This window comes from Myotis nattereri (assembly GCF_964212035.1).
Source record: "Myotis nattereri genome assembly, chromosome: 11".
Taxonomy (NCBI): Eukaryota; Metazoa; Chordata; class Mammalia; order Chiroptera; family Vespertilionidae; genus Myotis; species Myotis nattereri.
In genome coordinates this window covers 29,651,024-29,663,313 of record NC_138086.1, presented here as the reverse complement: position 1 = coordinate 29,663,313, position 12,290 = coordinate 29,651,024, and the positions used below count along the sequence as shown (strand labels likewise).

The 12,290-nt window shown below is 39.7% G+C and overlaps 1 protein-coding gene across 6 annotated transcripts in view; it reads right to left on the bottom strand.

The window, feature by feature from the left end:
• Positions 1-1,304: 1,304 nt before the first annotated feature.
• LOC308527121 (putative RNA-binding protein Luc7-like 2) overlaps positions 1,305-12,290 on the bottom strand; it is a gene marked incomplete at its 5' end in the record, with an annotated part of 62,216 nt that continues 51,230 nt past the window's right edge. For all 6 annotated transcript variants that reach the window (XM_081102461.1, XM_081102459.1, XM_081102460.1 and 3 more), the window contains 2 exons: positions 1,305-2,736; positions 6,751-6,942. In XM_081102461.1, coding sequence (XP_080958587.1) covers positions 2,559-2,736; positions 6,751-6,942 — 370 coding nt within the window. In that variant the 3' untranslated portion in view covers positions 1,305-2,558. The remainder of the gene's footprint in view (positions 2,737-6,750; positions 6,943-12,290) is intronic.

Here is a 12,290-nt window from a genome sequence, read left to right as displayed (position 1 = left end):
ACATGAACACCCATATGCTATCTACCTAGCTCTAACAATAAACATTTTGCCATTTACCCTTATGTATATATAAAATTGAACAATTTGAAAATGTTACAGACATCAACACACGTCACCCATAAATACTTCAGCTTGCAGCTCCTCAAAATAAGGATATTCTTCTATGTAACTGCAATTCCACCATTAACTTAATTTGGGTCACAGAGATGTGAGAAAATGGTTGCCCGAGGCTTCTGAGAAAAGTCGCCTTGCTCTTTAGACACAAAGAAAAAGTTTCATCTGGATATAAGGCTCAGTATGGGGCTGTCACATGGAACTCAACCATGGGAGCCAAGGCACCCTTCATTGTTCAAGCCCATTTGAGTTGGATCTTCTGCTACAGGCAGCCAACAGTATCGACAGAGGAGTGTACTACAGTTGGGACTTTGAGGGCCTCTTTGACTTCCATACGGCCTTGTCTCTTTGATGGATCCTTGACTGAGAGCCCAGTTGAGTCTGAATGCCTTGCTTTCAGCCTAAACCCTACTATGCTGGCCATTAATTTGGTCTAATCCCAGATGTGCTTGTAGACCAGCCGTGGGCAAACTACGGCCCGCGGGCAGGATCCGGCCCATTTGAAATGAATAAAACTAAAAAAAAAAAAGACCGTACCCTTTTATGTAATGATGTTTACTTTGAATTTATATTAGTTCACACAAACACTCCATCCATGCTTTTGTTCCGGCCCTCCGGTCCAGTTTAAGAACCCATTGTGGCCCTCGAGTCAAAAAGTTTGCCCACCCCTCTTGTAGACCCAGAACCATCGACATCTTGGTTTCTCTGCTGATACCTGGAAAAAATGCATGAAGGCCCTGCACACCTGTGGTCCCAGCACCGTTCTGCTGGTAGACCCCTACCTGGTCCCCCAATCTGCCTCTGTCATCAAAACCCTGTTCTCTGAGTCCTCCCCAGCATTTCCTAACTCCCCTGAAGCTGGGATTGCTTTTTCTAATTAGAGCAGGCAATGGAAAGAAAAATGAGGACAACTTTGTATTGCCTTATTTATATCCTGGGAAAATCTAAATATCAAGTCAGGATATAATAAAATCAGGATGTAAACAGCTTTTGTTTTTTCAAGTAGAAAAAATTTTTTTAAAAAATATTTAGTTACAGCATATGATGGTGGACTGAGGTTCTGAAGAGTTTCTCAGGCTGTCAACCATCAACCTCGAGAGATGTGATGGTCTCAGATTTACACTCTAAATTCCATGAAGCCTGCATTCCTCACACTTAGGGGAACAAATTAAAAATGGTTCTTGAAAGGTGGTCTTAGATAATTATACTCACAGACACTAATTTCATTATTTAATGTATTTTTGTTCCTCAGACTTTCTAGAATCACGTGATACCCGTTTAAATCATACTGGGTATATACAGCTTTTCAATGCAGAAATAGCCTCATTATGTTAGTTATACCATGTTTTTATTTCAGTTTGCTAAATGAGAAGAAATACAAAACAAAAACAAATGAAAACCCCAATTTCTTCTGCAGGTCCAGTCTGTCTTGATAGCAGTTGTTACAGACAGCCCTGAAGCAGCTGGAATATAGTCGGCAAGGACCCAGGTGAACAGTTCATCTTGAATCGTCGCAAGTATAATTTGATTTCCTTTGGTGCCTTGCACAGTAAGGCACTATTAATGATATAACAGAATAGAAGGTATGCCCACAGCATAGTTCTAGTGACAATTTACTAAGACAGGTTACAGTTTAATGATGGTGGTGGTGATTGTTTCTTTCACTTTACTATTATTTGTTACAATAAGGGTGTAGCCTTTATATTCCACACACACAAAAGAAAACAAGAAGTGCTTATGAAAAAGTCCCTGCCCCCACCCCCTTTTCAAAAACACCCCGAATGTAGCAATTCAATACAACAGAAAAATCAAGACTTGTTTGATTTCAAATTGTCAATAAAAAAAGCAAAGTATGTAATGCAACAGCTGTTTAACTTTCAACTCTAAAACAAACAAAAATTCCCAATATTTAAATTTCTCCAGCACACATTCCAGTATAAATGCTCTGAACTGTAATCAGCTAGTAATTAATGGGAACAGAACCTTAGAAGTTATATTGCTTCCCTACCCCCCTTTCTCTTATAATTAGAGGGTCGGAGGTATTAGGGGATACAAAAGTCAGAGGAAGAAGAATTAAAAAGGAAAATTCCAAAGGCTGCAGTTTGTACTAGAAAGGAAGACAGCATTTTACAAATGCTCAAAAAATCCCAAGACAAGTTACACAATTCATTCACTATCACTCCTACTTGAAAGAATAAAGACCTCTGCGTCTTTTATAAAACTGTATTTTCAGAACTGCATTACAGGTTCACCAGAAACTATAGATGTAGTTTAGGCTTCATCAGGAAAACAAGTTCAGTTCAGATCAAGTTAGATACTGTATATCTAGCCTAGCTGGATCGGTGTCTGGAACTGCTCCCTGTGTCACCCCAAACAGCTGTAAACTAAACAATAGTATGTAACTCCATAGGAAGCTTAAGGATTGAGGATATGTACACAGCTAATTATATCTCCCCTGCTTCGCGCTCTTCAGAGCTCCTCCTGTCTTCTGATCTGCCATTAGCGCTCTCATAGGACCGCTTCTTATCTTTTCGATCTCTGTCACGAGGTGATCTGTCTCTTGAATTCCTGTCTCTGTCACGTGATGCTAAGTCTTGGTCTCTGAATCTTTCTTTTGAGGATCTGAAAAATATTAATTTAAGGAGCAAAATGTGTTGGGGAACCCAAAATCCAAGAGAAAGAATCGGATAAATATTAAGGTATGACTGCTGAAGACATACAGAATATATCCAAGAAAGACAAGAGTCAGTGTTCTGACAGAAAAGAGCACTACCATATCTGGTAAGGGTCTATCTAAAACAAAGACATGGGTGAAAACAAACAGCTAAGGGTGAAAACCATATGCGAAAATTATAGGACATTCTCATTCTGAGAGGCAATCAAAAAAGCTTCTCCAATTCATAGCAAATGCATTTAACATAAGAATTTATAGACAATAACTTAAAAAAGCAAAAGGTATTATCTTATTTTAAAATATATAATAGAATGTAGATCCCACATAGGATGGAAATCAATGTCTTAAACAGGGGCTCTGTAAACTTTTTGTGCTGTCTGGTCAGAGTAAATACTTTAGGTTTTGAGGTCACACACAGTCTCTGTGGTGTATTCTTCTGCCTTTTCTTTACCGACCCTTTAACGATGTAAAAACCATCCATAGGTTGCTGCCTATACAAAAACAGGTTAGGGGGCCAGATTTGGCCTGCAGGCAACTTAGATAAGAAAACTACTCATTTAATGACAAGGTAACCATTCATTATTTTAAAAATCTGCTTTACTCCTCCTGAGTTAGCTCATTCAACCAACAGAAAAAAAATCAGGATGGAAGACAGAAAAATACAATCACACTATTATAAATCTTGATTAACCGTGACTCTTTTTCTTTCTTTTTATAGCAATGGTGGAAATTTATTGAGAAACAAGCACAGACTCCCACGTGAGGAGGGGGAAAGAGTCCCCAACCATGACTGTTTCTTAATACCGCCTCTCTATTCCCACACCCAACTTCAACAAAGTAAATAATAACAAAACAAGCTCATATCAGAGATTCAGTCAGTAGAAAAACCAAAGGACATTACGGGATCAGAATTAATATGGAATTTTCTATACTTTCAACATCTAGAATGAATCAGTACCACATATTATGTTTATTTCATTCTTTATAGGTGAGATAATACTTTTACATAATTACCTCACTTAACCCATGTTCAGAATTTGGATCTGAGGCCTGATTAAGTAATATTTTCAACATCTATGGCAGGAAAAAACTACTACCATACTCAGTTCTAGAAATATAGTTAAGGAGGATTAAACTAAAAAGGTAGAAAGATAAAGTAATGCCAACTTCAAGCATTCTGCTTAATAAGATTTTAATGAGCTTAATTTAAAAGTGATGTGTAAGAAACACCACCACACAGTACACATCTGGCAACATTAATCCTATCCATACTTCATGAGAATGGAATATGGAGATGATGAGTAAGAGGTCAGTAATAATAACTGAAAATCAACTATGAGATGAGCATCAACTAATGCTTTGTGAGAAATCACAATGACTATACACTAGCAGTTTCCATTCACTATTTCACTCAAATTACCAATAGTCCTAATGAAGCAGGTATTCTTACCATCTATCTCTACCTAGTAGACGGGAAAAGAAAAGGTAGGATAATTAAATTACTTAGCCCAGGCCACCGAACCCAAGTAGTCTGACTCCAGGGTCTGCACTATATGTCTGAACAGAGTAGGAAGCAGGAAAATGAAAATGGCCCTCATTTACCAAGAGTAACTGTTGCAAGGGAAAGTTCCCAAACAGAATATGCTTATATCAGAGACCAGTATTTCAGCTGGGGCAGGGGAACAACAAATCATTAAAGACTCTTAACTGAGATTTTTACTTTGAAAATTAAACTCAAATATATAGCAATAACTTGTAATAACATATAGGTTTTAATGGCAACTTTCCAATAATTTTTGGTAAAAACAAAGACTATTACTTTGAAAGAATAATTTGAAGATTAGAAGTGCTCTAGAGAAAAACAAAACTTTTACAAAAATAATCCTCTTTAGGACATGCTGAAAATTTAGAGGTATCACGTGTATGGTGGGAAAATGTCCTATACAACTTCATAAATGCAGGAAGCATTAGGGACTAGAATAACACAATCTCAGATGAGCAACCCTTCTATCTCAACCACCATAAAAGAGGTGACAGACACCAGAAACAATGAAAGGTGGGCGGGCTCTCCAGAGTAATTGTCGACCATCCATCAACCAGCAGAATGATTCCCAAAATTTACAGTGCAGTTAAAATTCATAGAGAATTTTTTAAATGCATTTTTCTGGGCATGGCACCATGCCTACAGTTTTAAGAATTTGAGATAAGTGGCAAATCACACTATCAGAAACTATCCCTTACATAAATTCCCTGCTCATTCTCTACATTTGCCTGATAACACTTTATAGTATCTTTTCCTACCTGGTTTTATCTGTTCAAATGATACCCACTTTATTCAAGTTTTATCTACTACCTGAGCCATTTTTTTTATTGCTCTGGAACGTCCCACATCTACACTCCTGTATTACTCTATGACATACAGTTTAGCATTTTATAATATGCTAGGTTTTATATCAGTCTGTTGTCCAAGATGTTAGTCCTGTGTTCTAACTCACTTGAATAAAGTTGCTCAACTATGTTATATTTGGTATTGTTTACTAGACCTACAGTAGAACGTATACAGTTCTTCCTGATTAAAGTTACCTTAAGTAACTTTAAGAACTTCTTGGTTTGCTAAGAGAGTAGAACTTAAATGTTCTCACCAAAAACAAGAGAGAGAGATAAATATGTGAGGTGATAATTAACTAATGGTGAAAATGTTTTTGTAATGTATATGTACCTCAAATCACCACAGTGCACACTTTAAATATCTTAGAATTTTATTTGCCAATTATACCTCAATAAAGCTGGAGAGGAAAGACCTACTTGGAACAAATCAAGAATATAATAAATATTGATTGACAGCCTATGAACTAACTCAGCTTGTGAGTGGTTTCAGGGAATGGCTGGTTAGGGATCAAAAAAACACAGAAAGTTTAAACAGCATTCTGTGGATTCTGGTTTTTATGTAGCATAACCCATAGACAATTTAAAACCAATAGAGACCAGGAACTCAAAAAATCATATGCATGTTTAAGAAGAGTTTTCAAGGCCCGGGCCAGCGTTGCTCAGTGGTTGAGCATCGACCTATGAACCAGATCACACACGGTTGATTCCCAATCAGGGCACATGCCTGGGTTGTGAGCTCGATCCCCAGCGGGGGGGCTTGCAGGAGGCAGCAGATTGATGATTCTCTCTCATCACTGATGTTACACTCTCTCTCCCCCACTTCCTCTCTGAAATAAAAAAAAAAAGAGTTGTCAAGAAAAAAAGCAACCTGAAGTGTGGTTTATGCTCCATAGAAATGAACTAGCTTAAGGACCATCGTGTAACCTGAGACACTTTGGGAGTTTGGTCTACATAGACTGAGTACTAAGGCTTCACCACATTGTTATCCTTTGTCCCGATGAAATTTCCAGGTCCTTAAACTTACTTCACCCTGGGTCTGCACTCCTTGTATCTTGTGAATTTTCATGTCAAGGAAGAAGTCTAACTTCTTTAAGACTCTGAATCTGCCCTGTCAAGCTAACTGTATATAACAACAACATACTAGAATGTGTCTGCTCTGCGGAAGTGCACCAGCTCAAAGAAGTACGGAAAACATTGTCAAACAAAGCTGAACAATTCAATGAAAGGACTGCTCAGAGCCCCTAATTCATCAATACATACAGAAAAAAAAACTCTAAGACTATTGGTACCTAAAATTATTTGCCCATGAAATACGTCATCTCCCCCCCCCCCCCGCCCCCTGCCAAAAACATACCACGCAGAGAAAAGCATAACCTCTGCACATATTTGTTCCAAATGTCTTTCTCTGGCTCATAAGAATATTCTTTCTGAACTACCCATACAATCAGGGAAAAAACTGTTAATACACCCACACACAAATGTGTACATATTACCAGATGCAAGTTTCAAACCAATAGTATTCCAATTCTAAACCATAAAGGTAGTTCCATGTCCTCTTATGGACACCTCAGTACCTCCTCCTGGATCGCTCTCTGCTTCTGTCTCTAGAACTGTGCCCACTTCTCTGGTGGCTGCGGCTGCGACTTCGACTGCTAGAGCGAGATCTGTGGCGGTGGCGCTTCTCCCGAGATTTAGACCGAGTTCTCCTCTTCCGTTCTCGTGACATGGAGCGAGATCGATGTCGGCGATGCTCTCTGGACCTGGATCTATAAAAAAAACACTTACTTTTTAGCTTTGTCAACACTACACTGCTCATTGACTAAAGCCTCTCTTTAAACAGAAACTATCCCTTAGTAGCTTTGCTTAAAGCCAATTCTATTCAAGTCAACTAAATACACACTAAAACTGCTGGTATCCTATATAATAAAAGGCTAATATGCAAATTGACCAAACGCCAGAATGACCAGTTGCTATGACACGCACAGAGGTCAATCAATAGTGTATAAATTGCCCTGGCTGGTTTGGCTCAATGGATAGAGCATAGGCCTGCGGACTGGGGGGTCCCAGGTTCAATTCCGGTCAAGGGCACATGCCTGGGTTGTGGATCAATGATTCTCATCGCTGATGTTTTTCTCTCTCTCTCCCTCTTCTTTCCTCTCTGAAATCAACAAAAAAATATTTTTTTAAAAATGTTTTTTAAAAAAGTGTATAAATTTACATCAGGAATATAAAAAAAGGCAGGAAACCAATCTGTATCACTACTACACATCAGGGATTGTATTATGTAGGATTATTGTAGATTCTAGATGCTTTATGGAATAAATTTCATTTAAACTTCTAAGACTTTTAGTATACTTTAGATAAAGCATGTACCTGATGGACATGGATAGAAGGGAGGAGAGGCATGAAAAAAATATTGTTTAGAATAAACTTCAGCTCTCTGGATTAGAGAGGTTTTGTATGACCACTAAAGTAAGTTTGGCCCAGCTGACGTGGCTCAGTGGTTGAGTGTTGACCTATGATCCAGGGGGTCATGGTTCAATTCCTGGTCAGTGCACACACTTGGGTTGCAGACTCGATCCCCAGTGGGGAGCACACAGAAGGCAGCCAATCAATGATTCTCTCTCATCATTGATGTTACTCTCTCCCTCTCTGAAATCAATAAAAATATATTTAAAAAAAGAAAGGAAGGCCGAAACCGGTTTGGCTCAGTGGATAGAGCGTCGGCCTGCGGACTGAAAGGTCCCAGGTTCGATTCCGGTCAAGGGCATGTACCTGGGTTGCGGGCATATCCCCAGTGGGAGATGTGCAGGAGGCGGCTGATCGATGCTTCTCTCTCATCGATGTTTCTAACTCTCTATCTCTCTCCCTTCCTCTCTGTAAAAAATCAATAAAATATATTTAAAAAAAAAAAAAGAAAGAAAGAAAGGAAGAAGTTTGAATGTCCACAATATGCCTAGTCACAGTATAATCCAAACAGAATAAGACAGCCTGGCTAGTGTGGCTCTGTGGTTTAGCATCGACCTATGAATCAAGAGATCACGGTTGGATTCCTGGTCAGGGCACATGACCAGATTGTGGGCTCAATTCCCAGTAGGGGGCATGCAGTAGGCAGCCTATTGATTCTCATCACTGATTTCTCTCTCTTTCTCCCCACCCCCCCACCTTCTTTTTTCTGAAACCAATAAAAACATATTAAAAAAAAACCTAAAAGGAAAAACACTTCTGTAGCCTCCACTTGGTCACAAAACTAACTTGTATACTGTGTGTGGTGAGAGGATGGCATATGCGGAAGACAGAGAACTGAGGGGAAAAAATGAGAAATAAAGGTATGAAACTTTGTTAGAAGAGTCACTTAATATAATAGTACAAAAGCACATTATTGAGGTGTTACATGTGCAAACTGATTTTATTTTCCAATGATTACTTTGTTAAGTGAACTTTAAAGCATTTAGTATATGTCAACATCATGGTCAAAGAAAGGCACATACTGTGGACATTAACAACCATAACTGAATAGAGTATTTCACACTTGAAAAGAACATTTCTGGCCCTGTCCAGTTGGTTGGGCATTCTCTCAAGTAGCTAGAGGTTGCTGGTTTGATTCCTTGTCAGGGCACAGGTTTTGGGCTCGATTCCCAAAGGGGCGTGCAGAGGCAGCCAATCGATGTTCCGATTTTACATTGTTTTTCTTTCTCTTTCCCCCTTCCCTTCCTCTCTCTCTAAAAATCAGTAAAAATATTTGTATTACATTTTTATTGATCAAAGAGAGGAAGGGAGAAGGAGCGAAAGATGGAAAAATGAGAATCATTGACTGGCTGCCTGCTACACGCCCTAGTGGGGATTGAGCTCACAACTTGGGCCAGGAATCAAACCATGACTTCCCCATTCGTAGGCCAACGCTCAACCACTGAGCAACACCAGGTAGGCAATAAAAAAGATTTTTTAAAATATTTCTGATAAGAAGCAGGGGGAGCCTTAGGCGGTTTGACTCAGTGGATAGAGTCAGCCTGCACACTGAAGGGTCACAGATTCAATTCTTGTAAAGGGCATGTACTCTCGTTGGGAAATCTTTGGGAGGCGAACATTTATTGTCTCTTTCTCTCTCTGTCTCTCATCGATGTTCTCCTGTCTCTCCCTCTCCTACTCTTTCTAAAAATCAATGGGAAAATATCCTCAGGTGAGGTTTAACAAAACAAAACAAAATTATTTTGTTTTCCATATTTCTTGGAGCTGGTGCACATCCACAGAGCAGACACATTCTAATATATTGTTGTTTAATCTGCACAATAGGTATGCGTTGTTAAATACAGTTAGCTTCACAGGGCAGATTCAGAATCTTAAAGAAGTTAGATTTCTTCCTTGACATGAAAATTCACAAGATACAATTTTATGCAGGGGGGAAGAGCATAAAATTCATTCAATACAAGTTTTGCCAAATTATATTTTGGTTAATCACTCATTTTGAGCTATTATAATAAATCTACTTCTTTCAATGTATTACTTCATGTATCTTTTTAAAGTTATCCATCATTCAAAAAATATTTACTGGATGCCTACTGCATTGTTCTAAGATTGTGTTGCAATTACACGGGTGGGCAAGAGTATGTTTATAGTTTTAAGGGAAACACAGTTTATTCTTGTATTGATACTTATTAATTACTGTATTTTCCACACAATTGTAAACCTACTTTTGACCAAACCAAATATTCCAGATATGTGGGCAATAAAAATAGGTGAGGTAGTAAAAAAAGAAATGGAGTGTCTTTGGAGGACTTAAACAGAGCTGACAGGATTTATTTCACTTATACAAATCGTTTAAATACTTTTGTCAGCAAAGGTAACCAGCTTGCATTAACCAACCAATGAACAGAACAGTATCATCACTTGATGTTTATCCTTCTACTCTGGATGTGAGAAACTCACATCGTAAATAGCTAACACACCTGTCCTCTTTGTTTACTAATGTCTTAGTTTTTTAGTGCTTTAAGCAGAACAATAACTGAAAGGCTAAGAAGCACTTAGGGGCATCTAAAACATATAAGGTTTTGTTTTTAAAAAAAATGTTTGTATTAATTTCAGAGAGAAGAGCGAGAGATAGAAACACCAATGATGAGACAGAATCATTGATTGGCTGCCTCCTGCAGCCCCCTACTAGGGATTGAGCCCGTAACCCAGGCATATGCCCTTGACCAGAATCAAACCCGGGACCCTTCAGTCTGCAGGCCGACGTTCTATCCACTGAGCCAAACCAGATAAGGCAGGTTTTTCTTTTATAAAGACAAATGCTCCAGTTTAGAGGGAAAAGTTCTTGGGAAATAGTTACTCATTAGAACTAGGAGTACTGATATAGAGAACCAAGATGGCGGCATAGGTTAACGCCGGAGTTTGCTGCTTTGAACAACTACTTCAAAAGTGAAACTAAAAGACGGAGGGACATCACCCAGAACCACTGGAACGCTGGCTGAGTGGAAGTCCTACAACTAGGAGGAAAGAGAAACGCATACGGACACTCAGAGGAGGCGCAGCGCTGAAGTCAAATTCTGAGGTGCGGAGTGCGCGCGCGGAGCGGGCTGGCGGCGGAGGGCGCGGTTGGCGTTTTCAATCGGGAGGGAGTCGCAGACTCTGAGCTCCAGATCCGGGCGAGTCTTTAGGGACCCAGACTCAAACGGGAGAAGCAGGTCTGCCTGGCTTCGGTCAGAGCGAGTGCAGCTTTCTCTCCGAGCTTTGCAGCGGGTGCCGGGACTCAGAGAGGCAGAGCCCCTGGGGACAGGACTGAGAGCCGACATAACTGCTCTCTCCGGCCCACCCTGTTGATCCTGTGCGACCCGCCCCGCCCAAGCCCTGCACAGAGGCATTTGCCGGATAGCCTCAGGCAAAGGCTAGATTAGCACCTCCCTAGAGGACAGAAGTTCTCTCACTGCTGACACAGCTGATTCTCATAGCCACTGGGCCTGGAGGTCAAACCCTCCCTGGAATTAGCTACAAGATTTAACTATAAGACTGCGCACAAAGACCACTAGGGGGTGCACCAAGGAAGCATAACAAAATGCGGAGACAAAGAAACAGGACAAAATTGTCAATGGAAGATATAGAGTTCAGAACCACACTGTTAAGGTCTCTCAAGAACTGTTTAGAAGCCGCCGATAAACTTAATGAGATCTACAAGAAAACTAATGAGACCCTCGATGTTATATTGGGGAACCAACTAGAAATTAAGCATACACTGACTGAAATAAAGAATATTATACAGACTCCCGACAGCAGAACAGAGGAGCGCAAGAATCAAGTCAATGATTTGAAATGCGAGGAAGCAAAAAACACCCAACCGGAAAAGCAAAATGAAAAAAGAATCCAAAAATGTGAGGATAGTGTAAGGAGCCTCTGGGACAGCTTCAAGCGTACCAACATCAGAATTATAGGGGTGCCAGAAGATGAGAGAGAGCAAGATATTGAAAACCTATTTGAAGAAATAATGACAGAAAACTTCCCTCACCTGGTGAAAGAAATGGACTTACAGGTCCAAGAAGCGCGGAGAACCCCAAACAAAAGGAACCCAAAGAGGACCACACCAAGACACATCATAATTAAAATGCCAAGAGCAAAAGATAAAGAGAGAATCTTAAAAACAGCAAGAGAAAGAAACTCAGTTACCTACAAGGGAATACCCATACGACTGTCAGCTGATTTCTCAACAGAAACTTTGCAGGCCAGAAGGGAGTGGCAAGAAATATTCAAAGTGATGAACACCAAGAACCTACAACCAAGATTACTTTATCCAGCAAAGCTATCATTCAGAATTGAAGGTCAGATAAAGAGCTTCACAGATAAGGAAAAGCTAAAGGAGTTCATCACCACCAAACCAGGATTATATGAAATGCTGAAAGGTATCCTTTAAGAAGAGGAAGAGGAAGAAAAAGGTAAAGATACAAATTATGAACAACAAATATGCATCTATCAACAAGTGAATCTAAGAATCAAGTGAATAAATAATCCGATGAACAGAATGAACTGTTGATTATAATAGAATCAGGGACATAGAAAGGGAATGGACTGACTATTCTTGGGGGGGAAAGGGGTGTGGGAGATGCGGGAAGAGACTGGACAAAAATCG